This window comes from Gobius niger (genome assembly GCF_951799975.1).
Source record: "Gobius niger genome assembly, chromosome: 12".
Classification (NCBI taxonomy): Eukaryota; Metazoa; Chordata; class Actinopteri; order Gobiiformes; family Gobiidae; genus Gobius; species Gobius niger.
In genome coordinates, this window is record NC_136863.1 from 23,029,830 (window position 1) to 23,057,348 (window position 27,519).

At 41.7% G+C, this 27,519-nt stretch overlaps 1 protein-coding gene across 4 annotated transcripts in view; it reads right to left on the reverse strand.

Moving 5' to 3' along the window:
* The window catches only part of srpk2 (SRSF protein kinase 2), a 64,990-nt gene that overhangs the window by 25,703 nt on the left and 11,768 nt on the right, over positions 1 to 27,519 (reverse strand). The window contains exon 1 of one of the 4 annotated variants that reach the window (XM_079567318.1): positions 16,685 to 17,434. The exons of 2 other annotated variants lie outside the window; for them this stretch is intronic. In XM_079567318.1, the coding sequence (XP_079423444.1) occupies positions 16,685 to 16,722 (38 nt within the window). In that variant the 5' untranslated portion in view covers positions 16,723 to 17,434. Of the gene's footprint in view, positions 1 to 16,684; positions 17,435 to 27,519 lie in introns of those variants that run through there. One more of the 4 variants, XM_079567317.1, reaches the window with a different exon arrangement.

Here is a 27,519-nt window from a genome sequence, read left to right on the forward strand (position 1 = left end):
TATGTCCTTGGGCAAAAACACTTCACCTGCCTTGCCTCCAGTATCTGTGAACACGACGGAGATGGTGTTTGAGTGCAAATGTAGGGCAACAGATGCAATTTGGCTATGAAATATGACAATTATGCTGCCATTAGGCTAACAATATGTAGCTAAGCCCGCTAAAGGCTTCATCCCCCAGCTGTAAGGAAGCTGAGCTCTCTCCCTTTTCATCCTTACCGCCCTCTTACCCCGCTGTCACCTGCATTAACAAACTGTGGTTCACTCCAAGGACACTGAACTCTGCTAATTTAAATCATTATTTCATTATTTTAAAGAATAATATATCATTTTGATCTATAGTTTTTGCACCAAGGGATTGAGAGTAACATCATTTCAATTGGCTGTGTTCATGTGACATCACATTGTAGAGAGCCTATAGTTTTAAATTGTGGTTAATGGGAATCTACAACTTCTATAGTGATAAGTGTAACCATCAGAACGCTGTTGTTTTGAGACGTTTCTTTTCTGACTTTATTTACTCCAGATTGTGTATGTTTTGTGATGAGCTGTTTTTCTGCATTCAGAAGTAGTAGTTATACTAAGTTCAGTCTGCAGCAAATCCCCATAAATGGGCAGAGACCAAGACATGGTAAATACTCTTCGAAATGCTAGTACAGATAATGAAGAAAATGTAAAGATCGCCGCAGCGTCATAAAACGTTTCTTCATAGACTTTTTTTTTGTCCTCATAACCTAAAAAAGCTACCACTATACACCTATTTGGTCCAGTTTTGTGTTCTTAAGGTAGTAGGCCACATCGTAAACAAACACTAGAAAAAGTGTGTCCCGGCATTACACACACACAGTAATCTATATGTGCTGGACCGACTGCTGCTGAAAATCCCCACAGGCGGCCAGAGGATACAAGACCACATGCTACGCTGCATCGACTCAACCCTACTGTTAGATAATGTGCAGCGCAGACGGGTCAAAACGAGCAACAAAAGCTAATGGTGACCACAAAATCACATACTAGCCCCATACTGACATGTTACTGCTCTAAAAATAAACACGGCGGTCCGGCAGAACATTATAGGAACGGAATGCATCAAACATCCGCTCGGTACTGGATCAAAAAACTGTATTGTGACACTGGAGCAGTTCAGCAGAGGCTTTATCGTGTGCATAATATTCCACAAATTCTTAAGAGGAACTTAAGTGGCTCACCAGCCGAACCAGTAGCACAAGGGAGATAGGAATCTGTACACTTAGACAGTGTTATCATAACAACACACTCACTGCTACAAGAGATAGGTGAAGTAGTAAATTCAGATTGCTGAGAACATAAACAAGAAGACGTAGAGATGCACCGGCTACTTTAGGTATTTCTATCATAGTTTCTGTCCCAGTCTTGATTAGTTGTCGCTGGCATTAGCCTGCTCCCGCTAGCTTTAGCTTGCTATTGCTAGCTGCGGTATTTTGCTTGGCGATCAAAAATACATTTGTGGAGGTTATAACTAACTCACTTAGATTTAGTTGGTTAAAGTTGTGTGAAGGTGTTGAGAGCCAAAACTGGTATTGATTCAGTATCAGATAATTGTAGCTGATACCCAATATTGTATTTTTTTCAGTATCGGCTCCGATATCCGGTATTGGATCGGTACATCCCTACAAGAAGTAAGCCTACAGCACTTTTATGACGGCAGAACTGCACTACTACTTTTTCCGTTTTCTTTCATTTTGTTTTTTTTATCCTAGCCTTTGCCACATGGTTGACTCCATCGGGCTGTGCTGTTGTTTGCCAGAGAATCCCACCTTGCTTTGCTGTGTTGGGGCCCACAAAGGCACACGCTTCTACACAGGTAAGCCATCTGATCAAAAAGCAATAATCGGGTATTGCAGCACTTGGCCTAACAGCTACTGCTCTTTTACAGTATACTGGCCAAAAAAACTACTGCAAAATACTAAAAACTATTACATACAACTTCTACTATGACTACTTTTTTGCACAAAGAATTCACCTTTTTGCATACAAACCAAAGAGAGCCATAACAGAACTTTATATGACCCCCCGCACATATAAGCCATTAGTCTATTACGCCGTGCCGATCGCGACATAACCACATGAAGCATCCCACCACACCCCTGGGCATATTCACCCTCTGTATGTTTCATTGTGCACAGCTTTTTGAACCCAGTCCCGCTGCCTTCTATAGAGCTCCATTCTCTCCCTCTATCCGCATACATTCCACTGACGTCAGCAGCCACAAAGACGGGCACTGTGGAGATTACATCCGCCTACGCCGCCACTATGTGTGAATCCTGCAAACATATGAAGCATATTTAACTAGAGAAATGCAATCAAAAGTCTTGCACTACTCCATGCCTGGAAATGTCATGTACAGAAATCTGGTGGTATTTAGGGTCCGTATTATTAGGCAAACATACGTGACCTCCTCCATGTACAGACTGGTATTAACTATGGAGATGCAATAAGAAGCCACGTACTAGTCAGGGATGGAATATTTAAACGGAACGTAGAACTAGCAAAGACAAGTACAAGGTTGACATCTTGTCCACAAACCAAACATTTGCACCACAAAGTAGAGAGGTTTGAGTGTTCCACTATAGCAGCAGAGCAGCTCAGTTTGCATGAGCTTCCTGTTTTAGCACAGGCTTCCTATGAGAGCAACAGTCATTAATTGTCTAGCAATGCTCGAGTTATTACTTTGCATATGATGTTCTTATGTTCAGAGATGGAGCTTTACATGACAAAAGTACAAAAAAATATCACCCCATTTTATTTCTGAACACCAAATGAATGATCTGCAACATTGGCTGTGTACTAGGTTTGACAAATAAAATACACCAGCTTGACTGTAATTCTCTCTCACACATACCGACTTACTGATTTGGCCAGCCCCGTTGAGAGAAGGCAGAAGTCTGAACAACGAAAATCCTTAGCAATATGTTCATGTCTGTGCCTGTAGTGTCTTTTAGTACCATTTCCTTACTTACTCCTGGTATCACTGATAAAATAAAGGCAATAATGTGTGAATGTATGCTTTTGTTGTGGCACACTATTCACTGTTTTCTGTTTATTAACACCATTGTGATGTCCCTCTGAGGGCCCATGCTGGTGACATGATGCACTGCCTTAAATGAAATCACTGTAAAGTAACACAGGATTATTAGTTTTCATAAGAAGGCACTAAATCTTTGCAATAAGACAGTGCCAATCACAGATAATGCTCAGTTTAATTAAATCTATACATACTGTGGTGCAGAGGGGACTCTGAATGCAATAAGGTAAAGCTGACGGGACAAAGGCCTGGGGAAATACAGGAGGAGCGATGATTGATTATCGCAATTATGTAACACCTATGTGCCATGGTAAGAAAGGTGACTATGCGGCATTACAATCTGTGCTGAAATCAATAATTTATCCATACTGAGATGCTTATTTTAGCTGCATGAATTTTGTTCAGCTAAAGATGACATATTTCTAAGACCTAAAAATTGAATACAGCTTCTTTTCTTTAAGCAATATCTTTATTATAAGATTATGGAAAAATGGAAACATGTGGTTGATTCTGATTTAAAGGGACTAGATGCAAGTTGGTCATTTTTATACTCACTACTGCCACCTCAGGTCTAACACGTAACTGCAGGTTCTATATTAAGCTCGTGCAACTTCGGACCCGAAGTAACACCTTTTTGAGTGACAGTGCGGGATTTTAGTTGTGGTGAATAGGCCTGGGCTCATTCTACACATTAGGACATGGCTGGAACATGTAGGGGGAGGAAAATACTTAATATTTGAACATTTTTCGACTCCATATAGTCCCTTTAAAAATGACAGAACATATATATTTTTTCCTCCTACTACTACACCGTGAGTCGTGACAATACAATATGACAATTATGACAGCCATTGGAAATGATGGAAAATGCATTAAAAATTAAAATACATTCATGTCCCAACATGGCAACAGATTGAGTGATCATTTTGTGTTATGACATTTGTTATTTGTTTTGACACTCAGTCCTGAAAGGTCTAAAAGCTTTGGTTTAGAAAATATGCTAGTGTATACCCTCTAATGTAGCTCAGGAGTCCCGCCCACCGGAGTGTTCCGGAAGTAACTTTTCCATTCATTTTTGTCACTAGGATTTTGGAAACATTCTTATTAAGAGTTTAAAGTTAAGGACGCTAATATACTGTATATAACCACGGACAAAACACACAGTTCAAATTACAAGATTAATCTGAAAGTTCACACACAAGTTATAAAAGAAGACGGCTGTATTTGGTCTTTACTTTCCAATAAAATATTCACCCAATGGTCAGTAGATACAAAATTAAATTAGAACCCACAATTGGTTTTAATTTACAAAATTATTCACACATACTCTCAATTTCAATAGATGTGTTTGTGACCTTATGGCTGCACAACAACTAGCATTTAAATGAAATGCTCATCGAGACAAACACTATTATGTCACGTTGCCGTAATAGAAAGCACAGCAGTATACCTAAAGGCCATTTAAAGTAAGAGAAAATTGCATTTCATACATAAATTCAAATAAATCCAAGACTTGAAAATCTAGTCTGATGTTCCCCCGCAGTGAAGCCGCACATATCTAGATTAACACATTTAGCACTAGGCAAAGCTCAAATAAACCCTACAGCGTCTGGGCTGCACTGAAACAATCTGTCTCCCACCTCTCACTCACCCTCCACACAGTTTGACATGTGAGTCATTGTGATGTGGCTACCTTGTTAAAATAATGTTTTCTTGTTAGACAAACATAAAAACACCACGGTCCAGCTAACCTTCTCACCCCCACTCCCCAACTCTGCCTATTAGCCTTGTCAATCTACCACACAGCACTACCATCTGCTCTACAAGGCAGCTTACCTTTTCCGGAGGGCTCTGTGGCGGAGTCGAAGTGCGCAGAGGGCTAGACCCCATCTTTTTTTGGGAGTTGAATATGGGCTGTACTCCATATTGTATGAAAAAGCATGGGTGACCAAAGAGCGGCAGGTTCTGATGGTTTGGGATGATAAAACGAAACAGGGGTAGGCAGAGGAGACCAGCCCAACCCAGATTCCTGCAGCGGATCACATGGGACAATGACACCCACCTGCTAAACGCCTATCTGAGTTTGAAATGTGAGCGCATTTGGGCACTCGAGTGCAGCGTCTCGGACTGTTGTGGTGAAGAGAGAATTGAATCCATTTACCAGTATATCTGCGTTCCTACCCTCAGTTATGGTCTTGAGATCTGAGTCATGACTGAAAGCTGTCACAATGCGTTCCCTTCGCAGGGTGGCTGGGCGCACCCTCAGAGACAAGGTGAGGAGCTCTGGGAAGAGCTCGGAGTAGAGACGCTGCTCCTTCACCTTGAGAGCAGCCAGCTGAGGTTACTCGGGTATCTATGTTGGATGCCTCCTGGTCGCCTCCCTGGGGAGGTGTTCTGGGCACGTTCCATTGGGTGGAGGCCCCAGGATTCTCCCAGAAGAGCTGGAGGATGTGCACGTGGATAAGGAAGTCTGGGCATCTCTGCTCAAACTGCTGCCTCTACGTTCCCGGATAAAATGGATACAAATGAATGGATTAATGGAGTATTGCTGTGTCCTAAACTGCTATTTGAGAGAGATCGTCAGTGCTTCTCTGTTCAAAGAGAGATAATTTTCCCCACTCACTCTGCCAGTTGGTCAGTCTTGGCAAGCTGACACATCGACTTAACCAATCGCAGTGATGTGTGAACTTTCGTAAGCTGAACATAGCTTTAATTTCCTCTTAAAGACAACATTAAAGACACTGAATCCACACAAACACATGTGATGGGCAATGTACCGTCTGGTCAAAGCAATAAAATATTCAGTGAATTGGGAAATTGGGTCACAACATGACATTTAAGAGTCTGTAGTAAGAGAGACACTGCGACACAAAGTAAACACAAAATGAAAGTTGAGCTTGTACTATACATTTGCCGTTTTTTTTGCAGCACAGTATTTCATTTTCCATGATAATCTCTCTGCATACAGATCACATGCTAAGTTAATTTAGCTTCATTTCATTTAATAAAAGAAAACAAGACCATTTGCATCTTGAGACCAGGTAGCTCAAATTGATTCATATTCCCCATTAATTCAAAACACATGCTGCAATATTGCTATATTGGAAATTCAGCAATGCTCAGTTTACTATAATACAGAAAGCATGGTTAGATATCTTTCACGGCACACGCCCATCTTAGGCAGACTCCATACAAAAATCACAAATCACTCAGCGCAAACACTGAATCTAGTGACAGCAGGACAGGCTCATCTCACACAACAGATGAGGACATTACTCCATTGAGTCAGTTCTACAAAGCACTGAGGCACTACCGAAAAGGCAAAGTCACAATTATTTCTGGAACTAGACTAAAAAAGAAGCTTCAGACCTAGACAGTTTAGACGTTTATTCACCTGTGTATGCAAAGCTGTGCAAACAAACTCAAAGCGTTCGTTCCCACCATTAAAAAGAAAAACTCAAAACGGCTTATTATCATTCCACAACGCCAGTGCAGCAGTGCAGTCCCCTGTCAACAGAGAATTACCCAGCATGCAGTGCAGATCTACAGAGAGAGACATCCATCTTATCCCCTGGTCTCTTTTCACTTTTATTTCTCTGCGCCTTTCTTCTCTTTTTTGGAGGGGAGGCGTTTCATCTCTATCCTCAGTCATCACCGGTGGCTGCGTCTTGAGAGAATTCAACTGGACTTCTGTCTGAAATTCTTTCTGCAGCAAACTATGTCTTTGCTCCCAACTCAAAAATAGACAAATTGTGCTGCATCTTCTCATAAAACAAAGTGCAAAGGTTTGACTTTCTCCATCACATCAATAAAAATGGACTTTATCTCATCAGAGAAGTCACAAATATCTTTGTACTTCAAGGAAAGATGAGATTTGTAGATTAGAACAGTAGCTAATATTAGAAATGCTGAGGGGAAAGTCTAGAAAATTGCTGATATAAACTGTGGCTCGTGACGAACATGAGACTGGAATGTGTTTTGTAAACACAGCGTCTAAACAGGGAAAGGAACAGCCACAAAACCAAACTGCTGATGATGGGGCTGTAATCTCAATGTGATCACAGCATTCCAGCATTTTACACAAATTAGCCCAACGCCGATAGTGCTATGTTTGGAGACCAGTGGAATAACATTCATTCTGTGCATCTTTTCTTTTGTACCAAATGATAATCCCAAAGTAGGATTGGGTGATGTGTATGTTATTGCGCCCCATGCCAATTGATAACATGGAACAATGTTCACACGGTCATTGTCTAAATGTTTCTTGTGTCGAAAGCCGCTATAAACTCATGTGATTTCTTGACAAGGGAGAGGTCTCCATTCCCTCGTCAAGTGAAGTGACAGGTAAATGGTCAACTGTCAGTCATTGGTTTCTAAATGGTTTTCAGCGTTGGCTCGTGGGGGAGGTTATAGCCACTGACACGTATTGCTACAGACTTGCAGTGATTGACAATTTAAAATGTTTCTGAATAAATAAGCAGACGTTGATACAGTATTCAATAAAAAAAAAGTGTCAGCTGTGATTCTACCCTCAATCCAATCTATTATTTTTGAATGAAATAAAATCCTTCCACATAATAACATGACATGCAATTCAATAACAAATCCTAGTACGCCTCATTTCTCCCTGGTTAAGATCAGCATTGTTTCCAACCAGGCAGAACAATCCAGCAGTCAAGATTGAAATGCTATTAAAAGTGTAAATGTAATATATATCAAAAGTCACATTGATCCGGCCTTCACTCTTAATGTAGATTCATTTTATTTGGACATGTCAAGCAAAATCGACTTTTTTTGAGCATGTTATAACCTCGTCAAAGATATACTTGGAGTATCTCACTACATTCATGCAGGTTTGAGTTAATCCACGGGGAAAGCTGTTGAATTGAGCTGTTTCTTCTTCTACGGTGTCAGTACTTCATTCTTTTAGTTAGCAGTTAGCAGCACATAGCTGATAAGCCGGTGTCGTGCTTTTAATTAAACTCTCAATATTTGAATTGTTCAAACATTTGATAAAGAAATATGAATGAGCAACCCAGCCACTGGCAAAGGACCCAAAGTTAGGGATGCACATTCTGTTCAATTTCATTAATCGAATAATTGGTAACTTTATCAAACGATTATCAATCAACCGTTAACATAGACACTGGTTTATTAGTGTCATTGTACAGGATATTTTATATCAACAAGATTGCAAACATTATTTTTTCTCTGAATAATAATCATAAAATGGCACTAAAAAGTTGGATTATGAACCAAAATACAAGTAATAGATTTGTAAACTTCAACTGATACCACATTTAATGTTTACGGTATTTGCACTTCGATTATATGATAGGGATGAGATTAACCGGTTTTACGATTACCACAGTTATAAAGGGACGTGGTAGGATTTAGAAGGGATGGTGTACCACTGAAATTTCTCGCGCCAATGTACTGGTCGCTGCTCAGCACAAACAGTGCGTAAACTCACCGGTAACTGAGCACAGCAGAAGGACGCTCTCCCCCAGAGTTGCATCCACAAACAAAACGCCTGAAGTCAGGATTGTGGGACCTCTTTGGGTATCCAAAAGATGACCATGGTGTTGTTGTTGCTGATGGACATGCAAAGCCTCGCGTTGCAAAGTTGCCGCAGAAGGCGACAATACGTCGAATATGAAACAACATTTTCGAGATAATCCTTCACTCCTTTGTTTCCTTGACAATGTCGTTGTCAAGGAAACGAACTGCATTGATACAGACGGCAATAGATGGGGGCGTGGCCTCACTGGAAGTATCTTTTGGGAAACACAATTATATAAACTTATTTATCACATACAAACAAAGTCCATTTTCTTCCGCTTTATCCAGGACCTGGTAGCGGGGGGAACCGTCTCAGCAGAGATGCCCAGACTTCCCGATCCACGCACACCTCCTCCAGCTGTTCTGGGGGACCGCGAGACGACACCAGGCCAGCTCGGAGACATAGTCTAGCCGAGCTGTCTCCGAAAGGGGGCGTAAGGGAGAGCTTACGCCCCCTACTGACTGGCGCCTTCTCCAGGACGGCATCCCAGGTGTGGGATAAGGTGTACGCTCCCTCGTCCCGGTTCATAGATGTTGGTGCACGTTTCCTGATCTCGATGGCTTCTCTGATCCAGCGGTGGTACTTGTTACTTTCGGCACGGATGACCCTGGCATTGTCCCAATTCATGATGTGGTTCTCCCTCTTACAGTGGTCTGATATGGCTGATTTGAGATTTTCTTGCATTGCTTGTTCTTTTATTGCTCTTGTTTGTCTGTTGGCTGTCTCCTTTTCGCATTCCTTCTGGTGTTCTTTCTTTCGTGTGCTGAATGATCGCCCCGTCTCCCCCACATATGTTTTATTGCATGATAGGCATGGGATTTCGTATATGACCTCGCATTTCCGGTCCTGATGGATGGTGTCTTTGGGTCTGACTAACAACTGTCTGAGTTTGGTGTGTGGTTTGACTGGAGTGTTTATGTTGTGTTTCCTCATGGCCCTCTGTATAAGCTCTGTGACCCCCCTGATGTAGGTAATGGTAAAGTGACAAATGCTGTTTTATGTTCTTTTTGTGTCATCCTGCTTCCTTTTAGAATGCATCCACTCCCTGTTTAAATGTTGTTATACAAAAATTGTGTACATGGATTATAACATGGGATTTGACCGAATTGACCGAATGCCTTGCACTGCTACAACCACCGTATCAATCTGTGAAGAAGCACAAGAACATACTAACTTAGCAACTTAGCAATGCTAAAAACTGCATGCCCTGGCCTTTTTCACTTCCAGGTCAGATGCACAGGTCCGTATCACATGACCTCTCCTCGAAGGTCATTGCCATAGCGACATGCGCGCACACACGTGAGACGCGTTCGGTGTCCTGTTCGTTGCAAAGTGTTTGAGTCAGTGTTTCCCATTACTGATTAACCACACAGGACCTGATCCAACATGGTGGAAAGTCCCCAGTGCTGACTCTGCAGTGACACAGCAACACGGTATTGTAAAAAGTCAGGATAAGCGGCCTATGACCACAACACAAGCACTTTTGTTGAGCCGCTAATACTGTACTTCCCCAAATGTTTGCGATCAGAGGTGGCGGGAATGTGTTTAAGCTATACTCAAAGAAAAAAAAGCTATTTTGCTTGTTTGCCGCTGCTAGGTCATCGAAATTGTTTCGCCTCTTCCTGATGCAGCATCAAAATCTCCATTTATCTGTGCTTGGGACTTGCACATGGAGTATTCGTTGTAGCTGTATTCCTCAAGAAGAAATAGGGCTAGTTCACAGGATAAATAGTACAAAAAAGTAAAATATAAATGTACATATAGGCAAGATATGGGAAAATGGGACAACAACCATTAGCAAAGGCACAAAGCAGACAAAATGCACTTTCCTAGTTTAGGGCAAGTATCTTCTGAAAAATGATGATAATTAATTTCCAGCTAATTTTGCATTTAATGGAGAAAATAGATCGTGACCACATGCAAGAAGAGCAAAGTTTGGCCTCAAAAACAGCAGCATCCTTTCAGTGCATAATCAGGACGGGTGGACAGCTTGGATAATGGAGGCCAGAGAGCCAGACAAGCAGGCCAGCGTTTTCTACTTTGCGAGCGAGCTCCCTGCTACGCTTCATTACCTATTGTCATGTCGCGGCATGGCTAGGGCTGCTCCGGGCTGCGAGAGTGTGTTGCTATGGCCTGTTTGCGTCTGCGGTAATGTGGGTCGGGCCGGGAAAGACGGTGGGAGCCATGTTGGATCCTACTGTCCACCCATGCCTGATCTACTGCTGTCTGCTGCATCGGCCTGGCTTCCTGACAGACTGGCTGAGGTCCAACACGCCACACAGCATCATCTTATTCAGCCCTGCCACTAATCTGACGGTCTATTCTCTATTGTGTTAGTCTTTTTACTGATGGCTATGTTGGAATTTCATATCACTTTGAATACCTATATGACCCACCCAAGGAGCTATCACAGTAGAATTTACTGAGTATGGCTTCCTGTTTACTTTCAGAATTTCATTTTAGGGATTGTCAAGGCAACCTGTCCTCTGATTGTTATATGTATGCTATTGAATGATATTCATGCCCCATCCTTCTCAATTTATTCAAGCATGGGATTGAAACAAAAAATCACTTATCGCCTTGTGATCTCTTGGAACATTTGCCTTTACATTTGTATACCCTGACTTTCATCCTTTAGATAAAATGTTAATAATAATACTTTTTTTTTCTGTCAAAACCTGGCAGGTGACATAATCTTTTTTATGAGGTTCTTGTGCATTGTCAAGAACATATTGGTAACCTCAGCCTGTCAGAATCTCACTTTATCAGCCAATAACAGCTAGTTGAAAGGACACAGACCATTCATATCACATAAATCCAGTCCATTTAACGACTTTAAAAACTACAATGGAAAATTCCTACACAACAGAGAGTTTGCGCAAACATACACAAACACTTCAAGTTTTAGCCGGCGCATTCCACTCTGCCGTCTCCGCAGAGGCACACAAAGTCTCTTGACCTGCGAGTGTTTATTTATCACATTTCGACATAATCCTCAAAGAAAGTCTGCATGAAGGACATAAGCCCTCGAAACCTGCCACGAGTTGCCACATTAAAGCGGCATGTCATCCTCGTGCTGAAAAAGGGCTTTAAGCTGCTCACGTGCACCCGAGATGTCAGACGCACAGCGCACACCTCTCGCGCCAAACGTGTCCTCTATCCATCTGCATCACCGCCGCGCCTTAAAAGTGCCAAGTTACACAAGAAGGATCGTCTTCCTAATGCGAGCGCTCCTGGGGAAATTTGTCACCGTGCCACCTTTTGCTCTTTTAGAGCGCTGCCCAATTCTCGCTCCAATCCATCCCTACGCGTGGTTTAGCAAACAAGTCACATGTTATCCAGCGGGAATGCTTTGAAGGAGGGCTGCACGATCAGTTGCAATCGAATCGAAACCATATTTGAAATGGTTTCAATATAATGCAAAAAAAATGTTGTTTTTAGCTATTTTTTCTACTGATTTATCCTGAATTGTCTCTTGAATATGAAAACAAATCTTCAAGAAAGGAGTACCATTATGCCCTTTGTTGATAACAATCCCAACACTTACACATCTGTATTACTGTTAAAAGTGTTGTTTTACGTTTTGTTGGTCGGGAAATACAATATTGGTATATTAGTAGTCTTACTTCTGTGATTGAGTTTAGCAAGAGGTGAGGAAAGCATTTCCCGGTACGTAGAACCTCAGGAGGAGGTTTTTGGGAACAGGAGGGGCTTTTTGGTAGCTGCCGTCACAGTGCTGATAACAGTGAAGATCCACAGATTACTCAAAGATGCACAGGTGGCTTGAGACAGATCTCCAAGTCTGTTTTTGATTAGAGAACAACAATGAAACACGGTAAAAAGTAGGACTGGACGATCCACTTTTGTCACGATGCGATATGAATCACGATACTCAGGGGCTGATCCGATATGTGCGTATGTATGTATGTTTTGCGATACAGTAGTTATGATAAGTGATACGTTTACCTTAAAATGCTGTGTAAATGTTTCTGGAAAACAAAGGATGAAAATGCCTCCAAACACAAGTATTGAAAGTGTTGCAATACTTGATAAAGTATCGATGCTTTGTATTGCAGCATAAACCATTGTGATCCAAATCCGATCCGAATAAAAAGCTCTAAGTTGATTTTGCTTATTTGATTTTTGAAATACTTTAATACTAAGGAACTCATTCTCACTACTCATTACGGAAATTTGACAAAGATGAACTCAATTTCCCTCATACAAGTTAGTAGTTACTGTGCCACTGCCAAGTATGGAAAAATGGAGGGGAAACACTGCACACTGAAGGTAGAAATGTTGTTCTCTGGTGAACCCTGGGAATCACATAAAGATTTAGCGTTACTTAATATTTCCTTTCAAATGCTGCCTGCCGAAGGTAAGGGGTTTATGTCTTTTTAATTAATTTGAAACACCTGCACAAAGAAACACAGTCTGGCATCTCTCATAAAGACAGTCCTTAAAATGATGCTGAAATAATTGTATTCACGCACACCTGGATGCCAGATGGTTTTATGAGCATAATTTGTGCAGATGAATCTCAGCAAAACACAAAACGTCACCGAAACTGAAAAGTACACTGAAAGTAGAACTTAGAACTGTACGCAGCACGATTAATGGCATTCGTATCAAAATCGCAAACTTCAGTGGTGTTCCCTCTAATGTGTGTCAGGGTTCTGATTGTTTCTTTATCCCAAATACCCCGACCTCGTCATTTTTTTGGCTGCTGGTAGTTTTGAGCTCTACAAACATGTTTCGAAATGTCTCTTGACTCTTGTATTTGTTCAGCAGTTCAGATTTCTTACTTCTCCCAAATGTTATAACACCAGGAGGTATTTAAATTGTCTTACGAGAAGTGAATCTAGATTTGATAAAAGCTCAAAAAGTTTCATAACATGGCAAAAAATAACCTACAAATGCAAGAAGACAAAGTGTTTCCCGGAAGACGCATTAAAGACATTTTGGCTGATCTGGCACTTGCGATTATCTAATCCTAATGACTTCCTTCAAGAAGAACTTAAGACCATATTAAAAGTGAGTTCGGAGCATCTCTTACCACACATCTTAATGAGAGTGATCATTTCAAAACGTATGCCTTATATCAATCCCTTTTAACAGCTGCCAGCTTATGCAAATCGGCGAAGAGATTCATTTGCATCTTTTCCGCTCGGTACTGTGTGAATTGAGAACAAAAGGCGACCAAACCATACCCACACATTCTAGGTTAGTGCAATTCAGAACACACAGCCTTGAAGACGGAATCATCAGAAAGCGCCACAGCTGATCGCGATAAGAAGAAGAAGCAAATTTGCACATATAATATTCAATCTGTTATTCTAAAATGGTCCAGCGCATGGCTCCTGTCATATGAGATGTCTGGGGCTATTCAGCTCGCGGCGGCCCGATGAGTGTATCTATTCACTGCTACCTTTCACGCAACAATAGAGTGCTCTCCATTATTCTTAATTACAGTCAGACTTCTGTGACCCAAACAACAGATAATGTGACAAGAATACGCCGGTTGTGAGGCCAAGAACATTTCACTGCTGCCGGATGATGCATGTGATGGAGCTCCCATCTCAGAAATGTTATCTGGTAGTTTCCAAAGATGTCGTTTTATCTGCATTCCAGTGTGTCACTTTTCACAGCCGTCTCAGATTCGGGTTCAAACTAGGGTTATACGATTCATTTTACGCTTTTGTTGATCTTATATTTTGCTTGGAAGATGCAAGCCACCATTTTTTTTTTTTTTTTAAACGGCATGCTAACAAACGAATGGTGCCGTGATAAACGCAGAATGGGTGCATTAGATACGCAGAATGAATGGGGCGCTTAGGGAGTAGAAGAAGTAACAACCAAAGTAAACAGGATAACTCAAACTTGCAGAAATGAAGCTACACACTATTCTCGGTATGTTTTTGATAGTCTAGTTTGCGTTCTTCTTTCAGTGTTGTCTGCGCTAATCTAAACTAGAACACATTTGTTACATAGTCATTCAGAATTGCTTTCCTAAATGGCACACCTAAATATTAAGCATGTTTAGGTCTATCAAAGTGTCCATTGCTCCGTGTTTTGAGAATACCAGTCTGGACGCGGGCTCCTCTGGCACAGCGTCACTGTCTACCTGAGTCACACACTCTGCCTGGGCCCGACAACACCCTCCAGCGCACGTCAAATCCAGCTCTTTCCGCATATTCACTTCAGGGAGGAGGAATGCAGGCCCGCTCCAATTAGATCTGAATGAATCTAGGCTTTCGACGGTTTAGACACACGCCATGACTTTGGCCGGTTTGGAGAGCAGGAATGGAAAGCACCCATGCAACAATACGGGTTTGTGTTATTCAGACATGTGTCCGTGATCGACACCATATTTAACCAAAGGAATTTTGCGATAAGCTGAAGTAACTCGTGCCACGAATATGTAGTATGCTTGTACATTTTTCACCCAAGGGCAGTTTTATTCAAGTCTTCATCAGTGTCAAGGTCTCCATTTTATGTCTCATTACACAATGTAACAACATTAATAGTGTCAACTGGCAACTTCTCACCAACTTTTTTCATTGTCTAGCCAACCAGCAATCCAAATAAGCCATTTTTTTGCCGCATAAATATACAGTACAGTAGCACCTTGTAGTTACAAATTCAATACATTTAAGCCTTTAAGCTTCCCTTCCCTTACATTCTCATTTCTCTTATGTGATGGAGCATCTAATTAAACATAAGTAGCAGGTTTGATTAGCAAGTACAGGCAGAAACACTGTCTGTGATTTAGGGGTAAAAGGTGTTGCTTGCTCACAGTATCTTGGAACACTATTTCCATCTATGGTGATAAAAATCACCAGCAAATCACCAAGATAATCAGATCATTTTAGTGCAAGTACAATGGCTTCACCTTAAGAACGAACGAACGAGTGGTAAAAGTGCAGTCTCTGCTTCTGGAGCTTCTGTTGGTGCCATAGATGAGAAAAACAGTACCTACAAATGATGGAACAGACCTTTTATATTTGCAAAATGAGTCCTTCATGGCCTTACTATGCCACACCAAAGATCTATTGCCAATATAGTCCTGTGACATATCAATTGCACAATATACACCTTAAGTTATTGACGTGAATGTCATCTGAAACCTTGTATCTAAGACAAATCTTAACTTCAAAATCTTAAAGCAAATTGCAAATGCTGCCATCAATTTAGTGTATTTCATTTGTAACATACAGCATCTTGGCTCCATAAGACAACCCTGATTCTTGTATTGCTCTTTTCTCATATGTTTGCCCCAAGAAATGTTTCAAATCTGCACAATAACTTGAAGACTGACTTTAAAACACAAAGTTAATAGCAATGCTTCTCTGAATAAATCACAATCGTATCTTTTTCCATACCCATGAACTAATAGATCTTCAATGTGCAACAATCTCTAGGCCTTCCTAACAACTGAAAATGCCAACAAACCCTAACTGGTGCCCATGCGTTGCCCATTAGTTGCTTGGAAATGCCATTGTGTAGTATCTGAGGTGCTCTGTTGGCCTGTTGTCCAGTGGTTTTAGTAGATGCACCTCTGCCGCTGCATGGCTCCCCTCATGTTGACGTGTGTTGACACTCTTGCTGTGTAAGCTCTGGCACCATCCGACACGCTGCCCGGGGTGTGTGTATGTGCGACTGTCATTGTTGTCAAAAGAAACGCTGCAACCTTGAAGAGGAGCGAGCCAGCAGGTTGCATGTTAAAAAGCTATAAAAGGTGGTGCGTTTGAAGATTCGTGCGAGATTTGAGGGGCATTTGGCAACAAAGCAGACATGAAATTCGTTGCATGATACAGTCAAAAATCAATGTGACCCAGACAATAGCTGCAAAAAAACACAGACAGAAACAAAACATGGAGGTGGTGAGGGGGAAGGTAGGTGGTTGGACTGCGCTTGGAGGAGGAGGGGAGTGGGGGGGGGGGGGGGGGGGGCGCTATACAGAACAGAACAGCATCAGAGATTTAACAATAACAAGCCAGGACATGTAGGACACTTTGAGGGGAAAGAGATACTGACAGGTGGAGGAAGGAGGCATTTACCTTTCGGGGGACAAAGATTTCTCTGAGTTCACGGACATGAGCGGAGCCTGGGAGCCGCTCTCTGGCCCGGGGACCACAGGAGGCGGCGGCAGAGCGGTGGGAGAACGCAAAGCAGTTCAGGGCTTTTTGAGGTGACTTCTCGTCTTATTCCTGTGCTGCTGCTGCTGCTGCTGCTTCTGCTGCTGCTGCTGCTGCTGCTGCTGTGTCTGGGCAGAGGAGAGGGGCACCCCCTCCTCTTCCCGTGCCTTCTCCTCCTCTTCCTCCTCCTCGCTCTTCCTCTTGTCCTCAGTGGGGAAGAAAGGATGGAGGGCACGATTTGGTTTTGGACAGCACAAAAGGCCTGGCAAATGCACTGGCTCAGTCTGGCAGTGTGAGTGGATTAGCTGGTTGTAGCAGCAGACATGTCAGTCAGGTGCCCCTCCTCATGTCCTAGCGTCCTCTCCTCCCTCCCTTCCCTTCCTTCCTTCCTTCCTTCTCCTCCTTCACCTTGCCTCTCACTTTCACTTCAGCGTCAGCTTCCTCTCGGGCCTCCTTCTGCCTTTTTATCTTCTCCCTGGATACGTTGCTTGCTGCTGGTGGAAAATATCGGTGGGAATAGCTCCTTCTCCAGTGTGTCTCGTCTGTAGATGCACGTCCCCTTTCGCCTCTCACAGTGTCTGCTGGGCTCTGTCAGGCCTTCTGCAGCTCTGCACAACAACAGAGCCCACAGCAAGTTGGACTGTTCCACCGCTGGTGAAAACTCAGGGGTGGCGGCTCAGTTCAGAGGCAGGAAAGCGGATGCCTTTCTCTTTGAGTCATTCTCTCCTCCCCCTTTTTCTCCGCAGCAAATGCGCCCCTCCCACCCCTCTCTCCATCCCTCTGCCTCTCTTTCCTTCTCCCAATTGCCTTATTACGACATCCCGTATCTCAGGGCAACGCCGCACAGATCGGCTGCCCCTTTTTTCCTATATGCTGTATAGCTTACTGGATTTTTTTTTCCTGTTTAATTGAATTCTAGGATAGAGTTAAGACATATTTGGGTAAAATCTATTGTAGGTGAAAGTAGCCAGTCATTAGATGAAGACCCAAGTAGAGACTTATGGCTGTAGAAGTCATGAAGTTAGTTGGTGGGGGATAAGACATGGCAGAAAACTAAGTAAAATGGGCATAGAAGATTTAGCATCGTTTGTTGACATTAAGACACTATTTAGTTTTGTAGACATTTGTTTTTACATAAAATTATGTTAAAAAATTAAGTTAAAAAACTCAATTACTCAGGCTAATTTGCTTTGTCACACAATTGTTCAAAAAGCTGGGTCTCACCTGTACGTTTTTGGATGCGGACACTGTTCTGCGTCATTATGTGGCTGTCACGGCGTTCGCCTGTGTTTTCTCACCTCACTTTTGGGCAGATGGGAGCTTCTACATGAGTAAACAGTGCAGGACGTAGCCACAGGGTGAAGCCGTGATGGGGGTCGTCTCATCTCTCCATCTGACCTCAATATTGCTGTGTGGGAGTATGGCAGTGTGGTATATGTGACGCAGTGTGTGAAAATGCACAGTGGGGCGTACAAAGGGCACAATAAGGTTAATGATATTGACCAGGAAATACATTATCAGCAGAAATATGGACTAGGAGCTGTTGAACAGGTATTATCTGCATAGTTATGGGATTTAAGGGTGGAGCCTAAATACACATGGAAAGTGACATTAACAGGTCAGGGGTAGAATTAAGCAAATACTGCAAAATGCCCTGTTTCAAGCTTGAAATGAAAGGATGTGTGGGCTATGAGGAAGCAAGACCCATTCTTTTTTTTCATTCTTGTATTTTTAAGCCACAATTGTCTATTCAGGCCATGATCCACATTTTAGTTATACATGGATTTGACAGGAAAATAATATATATACATTTTACTAGTCTCACTCCATGCGAGGTCCAACTGACTGAAGGACAACTTCATCCACCAGGATAAAAGCTGAACTCTCCCTTCCCTCTGCTGCCCCATATTGTGTATACTGGATATACTTACACACATTAATTATTGGCTTGTTGCATGTTGTAGTGGCTATGCTAGTTCCGATGACTGAAGTTGTGAGTTGTTCATTTTATGAATTACAATTAAAAATTTTGATGCAAATATACATATCGTCTTGTCTATAGTTATTATTTCATTTATTATGTGATTTAGGCCTATTTAATTATTTATTGCATGCTAGCCTTTAGATTCAAAACAATTTGGTTATAATAGATGTCTTCTTGAGATGTGTAAGTATTTAGATCCTACGTCAAGTTTTCTTTTTTAACATGCAGTAAATGATTGACCAGGAATTTGCTGTCCACCATGAAAATATGATTATTCAACACGGGCCTGAGCTAATATCCATAGGAAACTTCAGGTTGGCGGATGCGCTATGCCACATTGTGCAACGAGCCAATTGTCTTTTTACATCAAGGGGTTTGAGAGTGACTGATTTAAACAGAAACATTTTCTTCTTCTCCTCAGTTTGGTCTTTCTCAAATGGCATTTCTGAAAATGCTTGAGAATGGTACGAACAATAGGCCTGTCGTTGTGAAAGCATTTCTTTTGAAATCATCCAACAACACAGACAGTCTCTCCTGATGGACTGCATGCGACAGGGAACAGATACACGGGCAAGCACTAAGGACACAGTGATCCGTTCTCCGAGCTGCTGTCTCTACTTTCCCACATAAAAGAGCTACATTAGGCACACATGTCCCAGAGCCAAACCATTGTCCTGTTTCTCGGTGGATATGGGCCAGTGGGGGGCAAAGTACACGCTGGGCCTCGGTTCTTCCACACAGCCAGAGAATCAGCCTGTTTTATTATTAATTCATTTATGTATGCACATTTTTGGGGTCACATTCTTAGATAAGCTACATTGACTTTTGAGGGTGATTCTTGTTTGGGGCCATGGTGCAAATACATCGCCGAATGATTGTTGTAGCTATTATTAGGTGACACAATTCCAAATTGCGAGAAGGCAGAATGTAATACAAGATCACCGAGGTATTCCATTAGCTGAGATTTACAAACGTTTTGCTAAACACCCAAGGTCAAAATGTGCAAAAGTTCTAGAGGTCGACCAATATGGGTTTTTCTAAGGTCGATGCTGATTTTTGGGGATTTTGATTGGCCGATGCTGATATGCAACACTGATATTTTGGCAGAGCCGTGGAAAGATATTTTAGCTAGGGGGTGCTGAGGGACAAAATTTACCCCAAAAACACTTTTTATGTGCATATTTCCTATTTGTTAATATTGCCTGCAGTTCGCAAACTATCCACCAGGGGGATCTGCAGCACCCTCAGCACCCTGGGTTCCCACGGTCTTGTATTTTGGCCAATATTTTTTGATTTTTCTATATATATTTCTTTATTTCTGTGTATAAGCCTGTATATGATGCTTCTTAAAGCAGAACTAAGTTACTTGTTTACCTTGATAAATCCTTTTCGTAGTCCCTCTGGGAGTAATACAAGTGTTAATGGGATGATTGGGGGGGTCTTTCATCTCCCTCTGGTGTCTCTGGCCAGAAAACCACCCTTGCAACTTTCCCTGCCACTGACCCGGAAACCCAATACGCACTAATGGAATCACGAAGAAGAAGCTAACAGGCTAACAGGAAAAGCTAGCTGCGAGCTAGCGCCACTATAGCAGTATTTACAACCAAGTTCGAGTGAAAAAAATATCCTCTTTGTGTAATTGGGTTGTGAGTGACACAATGTACAATATCCCTCTCTCCCTTTGTATTTTCTGCCAGTGTAATCTTTACTGTCACGGACAATTAATGAGTATAAACTGTACATGCTACGACACCTGCAGTGGCGCTTATGGCCTCTAGGGGCATGAGTTACTTAGTTCTGCTTTAAACCATAAAATGTGACAGCAGGGGGCGCTTTATGAATGAACTTCATTGTCATTATGCAATTGTACAAGGATCAGATGTGTTGATCAGATGTTGGCTTAGTCCTAATAGGAGCCTTTATAAGGGACATATGGCTCACTATTCAGGACATTAATGTTTAGTAGGTACTTCTGAAGAAACTTGTATGAAAGACAAAAATCAGCAGATTCCAAAACAAAAACATGGTAAGTCTTTATCTCTCATGGCTCCGAAATGATAAGCAAAAGTCTGCAACATAAAACATATAAAATATATATAATACGGTCACAAGTTTGTACAGGTATGCAAACTTGTGACCGATTTTCACTGCAATGTTTCTCAGCTCTCCTGAGGACTAAGAGGTTTAGGGAGGGCTCATATTAAGGCTCTGACTGAACTCTTTTCAATGCAAAAAAGGGACAGTCTCTATCACGTTCAGTTCCAGAGATGCCGACCTTTAATCGGATGTAAAATTTCCATATATTGGCCCGATATATTGGTTGACATCTAAAAAGTTAATTTTTAGTTCTATTGTTGTTCTTTTGTCAGTTTTGTACCAGATTTATGACTTTTTAAAGTCTTGTCTTTTGGCACAATTTGGTGAAAACAACAAAGCAAACTATGATTTGTGTTTAAAGCTAATAGAATCTAATGGAATATGCTGTGCTGTAATGGTTTCTTAAAACACTGTATTACAGTAATATCGGAATATTTAAAACAGTTATTAAAGATCTTTCTCAGTTTTTGCTCACATCCTGCAGTAGCCCCTGTATCGTGCACTGAATCACTGCCCCAGTGTTTTGCTGGTAGTCTCTCCCCATTTTTCTCTTCGTTTCACACTAGAAAAATGAGGTTTTTACGGCACAAATTCTGTCAAAAAGGTGTCTTTGATTCTAAAATGTAGCATTGGGTTGTGCTTTAAGCTACATAAATTGTAGGCCTAACATTGTCCCTATAGGCAGGGCTCATGTTCTCATGGGGCAACCTGTGAGGAGCTATGGGACACATCCCCTGGGGACCCTTTACTAGATTTTGAGGCAGGATCATGGTCAGGAGCATCAAATGGAGGATGAGACTATTGTGCACACAGTTCAAGGGTTGATCTAGGAAACTGGAGCAGCCACAAACAGGAAAGTCTGACACAGTGCTACCTTTGGAAGTTCAGTAGTAATTTCTAACGTGGTGTTACGTAACTGGTAAGAAATGTAATGTCAAAAGCACCATGGTGTGGATTAAAGACAAAACAAACCATATTTAACGACTGCATTGCCATATTCTTCTGCTACAACTGGGATAACATTCAAGCGAGATTCCCAAAGGTGATCCGTTCAGCTCACACGCTTCCAAATCCAGACACAATTCTCCTGCCTTTGCTTTGGGACGTTCACCCCCTGCTATCAATTTGCAAATTCAAAGGCCCAATCCTCTTGATCTATTTCCGACGCTAGAAAGAGCAAAAGAAGAATATAGTGGGGGAGGGAGAGGGGATGATACTTAGGAGTAGATATATTTTGGGAGCCAGTATTCAGGCTGCCGTGAGCTATCTTTAACCGGCCTACTTCTCCTTACGATGCCTGGTGGTAGATGCTCTAAAGGGGGAGTATTCATGCAAAAATACAAGTGTGACGCAAACTGGCCAGACAGTAGGTTACTATTGGGTAGATGGTAATGTAGCAGGCAAAGATAGGAGATTGAGCTATAACATTATAAGCAAATGATCTAAAATGGTGTCACAGGAGAAGCAGGAGGATGCTGCTGCATAACTGCATTCTTTGTGCCATCAGGCTGATTCTGACTGTCGGGAGGGAGTGCACTGCCACCAAGTGGAAGACACATACACTCACAGCCTCTTACATTTTCCTTCTTTTCACATGACAAGAAGCGGCCAATAATTAAGGCAATTTACTTTTCTACAAGAAGTGAAAATATGATCAGTAAATTTCAGTTCTACCCATTGTGTGCAACATTTGTCTATTGCTTTTCTTTCATGTGGTGCCTGTGCTCTTACTGTACTTTGGTTTGGCAGCAAAGTCAAAGAAGAATGTCCAGAGTTCGATTCTGTGCCTTTACATGTTCTCCCCGTGTCTCAGTTGCTATGGAGACATATTTCCCTAACAAGTTGCAAGCAAAAGTTGAATAACATTTGCTAAATTTAACACATTTCTAAAAAAGTACTGATGGCAAGACTCTAGTAGTAGCTGTGTGAGTCGTGTTTATTGTGTATATCAACCTACTTTGTGGTTAAATTAATAACTGTTTAAAATGTCAATTGCTTTAAGGACAGACGTGCAAAATTGGAATATCGGATTAAATTACTCATCCTCCGTATAATAAGTGAGTTGGTATTTAAGACCCAACGACAGGCCTGATACAGCAATAACTGTGTATAATTGTTAGACATTTAGATTAGTCACTGATCTGTCTGGGAGCCTTTTTTTCCATCCTCCCACCTGAGAGCTACAACACTTACAGTGGGTGTACAAGTGCGCTTTCGTTTATGTTGGTGAGACACACTTAGGCCCACCGAGCGCCCCAGTGCAGTTTACTGTTGAGTGCCTGTAATTTATCTACCAGACACTCTGATAAGCAACTTACACTTTCTGTGCTTTAGTAAGAGAGAGAATGCACTCAAAGGCAAAAGGCCCGGCTGTGTGGTGGGTGGGTAATTGCAATTTAAAGTGTGTGTGTGTATGTTTAAAGATAAAGGAGCACCTACCTAGAATACTAATGAGGATTTTACAAGGTTGTATGGATTCATTTCTTGACTTGCCAAAATTGTGTTGCTATATATCAGATGTGACGAGAGCAGCCAGTGGCCACATTAGTCGGCTGTAAGGGTGTGTGTGTGTGTGTGTGAGGGGATGGGTGTGTGAATCTCATTAGCTAAGTGGTATATGTTTAATTGATTAATGTGTGACCCCTGGCCCCTGTTTTTGAACTTTGACCTCATTCACGTAGCTGCATTAACACAATAACACTTGTTCGAAATTGAAAAGGATTTGATCACGTTCAGGTTTACAATGTGAAACTATACACACACACAAAACATAATGTGTACGAAATGCACGATATAAATAAAGTTGCCTTGAATTGCAACCCCCTCCCCCCCATAAAAAGTAATTTCAAAAGACAAACATCACGTCAGAGCCAAAGTATTCCGTCATTTTCATCAACAGTGTGTCAAACGCTGAACCACAAAGGACCCTTTCACCTAAAAGCAAAACATTGGACTTGGCTGCCCTCTATCGGTCAGACAGGGGAATTGCGCCTCTGAAACCTTTTCTATTCCAGCCAATTTACCTCAGGCTTTTTATAATGAGATACAGGGCACAGCACGGCCGGGGCGCACTGTGGGAGTCGAGACCAGGGAAAAATAATAACAAGTCAAGTTTTTCTGCAGCCCTATAACAAAGGGGAGGTTGGGGGAAAACAGTGTTATGCACAAGGCAAGCTGAGGGGGCGTTCAACAAAGGGCTCCCTGTGGTTGCAGCTTCAGTCCGTGATAAAAGCCTGGAGCGCAGAGGGGAGGCCTGGTCAGCAGCAAACACAAGGTCAACAGTCTCAATGGATATTTCCCTGAAGGTTTTTGACAAATGAAATACGCTGACATGCTTTACTTCTTTTACTTCTTTCTCAGAAACAGTGTTTATCATTATTACTCCCAGCTATTAGCCGTGAAAATGTTACGCAGTTCACGCAAATGCATCCACTTTCATAATAGTGGTCAGGACACTTGACCCAACCTGGGGCTACAATTATGATCTGCCAGCAAAAATACAGTTTTTGGAAATGTTTTTGTCAATGATGTTTTGAAAAACGTGACTGCACACAACACCTCATTTTTATGTTGGGAACAACACTGCTATTTGTACATAGGGCATAGTTTGGAGAGGCTCAGCGCCCATCTTATTACTAAGACAGTGCAAACATGCCTACCCCTGACTGAGGGTAACCAAACCTTATCTATTACAAGAGGAAATCAGACACAGCTCAGTGAGGCTAAACAAGGACAGCAGAATCTCAATCTCGGCCAATTATTCAGTGTTTACAATGGCAGCTGAGGCCGTGAAATAAACAAACCAATGCATGGACTGTGCAGGACCCACATACACAGGCACTAGCGATGCACAGAGCAGACAAGGGGCGATAAGCCAGAATACAAACAAACTCTCCACACAAACAGGCTCCAAACATGAGAACGAACCATCACAGCTGAGCATGCAATTAATACTGTATAATGATCATTGATCCTGGAGCGCTGTTTCTGACTCATGCATTTGTCATGTTGTTTAATACGTCAGGCAATGTATTGACTTCTTATTACGATAAATTGCTTTGGATTATACAAGGTGTGAGGTTTATTGCCATTATCCTCTGTGATAATCAGACTAATTTGTCTGGTCTCGAGTCAACAAAAACAGAAAGTGATACAATGGTAGTGCACGTCATTACTCAAAAGGAAAGAATAATAATGCATACACACACACAGCAGTGCATGTTGCTTTGGATTGTTGTGCACCCATCCAAAGGCAGGGCAGCCGAACACTGTCTGGTGTGGACCACTAGTTCCCATTCAGTCAGCCAGCAATAATCCTGGCACCAGAGTCACTCTCTGACCACATGGGAAGCACATGTCACTTTACAAATGACAACAACAAGAAATCACTCTCAATATCTATAAAAAGCATTACAAAATAAGAAAAATCAAAATCAAAATTTAAAGAAGAAGGACGAAACTAATATAATAATATAAAGATTAGCCACCAACAAGTTTGCAAACCACAGAGACACGCCTGTCACAGCTTGAGCAAACAAGAAAGTTTGACATTGGAAATATGCTCCTCTATTTTAAAGTTTTTTTTAATGTCTAAAATTGACCATTTCGAATTAAAAGCTACATCCAATAAAAATAAATGGACTACCTCAAAAGAAGAAAGACCATGACAGTCAATGTTCCAAATCAACCATGACAATGATCTTGAAAACACAAACACACAGAAACAAGTTTCTAGCTGAAGTTGTTGTTCATCAGGTAAGACTAGTTTGAGTGGAACAGCAAGAGTCAGAATGAAACTGTATCACAGCACCAGTGTCCATAATATCGAGCTGCGCGGATCATATATGTGCTCCACTTTGCTGTTCTGACGTTTTGCAACCGGTGCGCCCTCTTTGTGTGTCCAACTGACGCAGCACTTTCTGCAAACCTTCATTTCCTGCCTTCAGTCTCCTGTGGCATCCTCTGATTCCCAGTCTGAAGCCTCCTCTCCCTCTCGCACTCACTCTCGGTCTGAGCATCTATTGCTCAACGTACTAGACAAATCATGTCATATAAATACGACCGCAGATCTCTTATTACATATGCACAATTTTTATCTTGCTCATATATTTATACAAATGTGTGTATATATATATATATATATATATATATATATATATATATATATATATATATATATGTATCTATCTGGATTTAAGTGGACATTTTAAACAAGTTCAGAAGGATTAACATATCGCATATATAGATATAGTTCAAATTTGCGCTGTAATAATTATTTTACAGGCTATTTTTATTTCAAGATTATTATTTTTTTAAATGTGCACCATACGGAGCTTTGTTATACGTGTTTATGTTTACATTTTATAGTGAGCTTTCAATAAAACTACTCGTATTTGGCTCTGACTTTGACTTAACATTTCATTTCACAGCTCTCACTTTGCGGAAAAAATATCAGGATGCACATCGTATATCAATATTCAACCAAAATATATCGGGATATGGCTTTTGGTCCATATCGCCCAGCCCTACTGTGGCCAAATAACAACGGCTTATACTTCGTGCTTTATCAGCCTGTGTCACACGTCTCTCAAAGTGCTACATAAAGTCATTATTCATTCACTCCACACTCGATGGTGGTACACTACATTTGTAGCCACAGCCGCCCTGGGGCAGACTGACCATTTACCACATGGCTCTAACAAGCTGTTTATATCCTGATCTCTTATTATGTTAGTGCACTCCGCTGGACACGTGTGGAATTCTTTCCATATTTTAGTTTAAGCTGCCCCCTAGTGGCTGGAGTGAGCATTCTGGCTTTTTCTTGAGGCCAGACATTATCATCCCGCCGGCTGCATCTATCATTACATGATGGAGAGAGATTGTTTTCAGAACACATGATATAATGCAAATAATTGCAGCGTCAAGATTTGCTTATTGTAACCGTTGCAATGAAATTTACAATACCACAAAATCATGCAGAAGTAATCAACTCAACATGTCATCTGAGCTTAAATAATTAATAATGATCAGCAAAAAGAAGCCGTACCGCCTTTGCTCTGCCTGATCCCGGCAGATCTCAGAAACTAAGCAGAGGAGGGCCTGGTTGGTACTTGGATGGGAGACCGTTTGGGAACACCAGGAAGCCTGGGGTGAATGTAGTGAGTGAGTGAGTGAGTGGTTGGTGGTGGTCGGAGGGGCCGATGGCGCAGACTGGTAGCCTCGCTTCCGTCAGTCTATCCCAGGGCAGCTGTGACTACAATAGTAGCCTACCATCACAGAGTATGGTGTGAACGAATAATGCACGAAACTGTAAAGCGACTTTGAGCGTCTGAAAAAGTGCTATATAAAACTAATGCATTATTATTATTATTAGTTCAGCTAAAAGTCATATTGAATTGTCAACATATGGTTTCGAGCACCAGGACACTCCTTGTGTTGCACATTTTTCAAACCTACTCCCAACTTTAAAACACACACTCTCACACTTGAACCTGGGCCAAACCCTCAGCAGAAATCAATTAGGTTTACAGAGCGATGTGCCGAAGTGTTAGTCAATTTGGAGTCAGCCTATTTCATGCACAAAGCCCTATAATGACACAGCAGAATGAGCCACTTGGCAGAAATATCTCCCACAAAGAATATTAGCATTTAGATTCACAGCGACTCATCTGTCTGG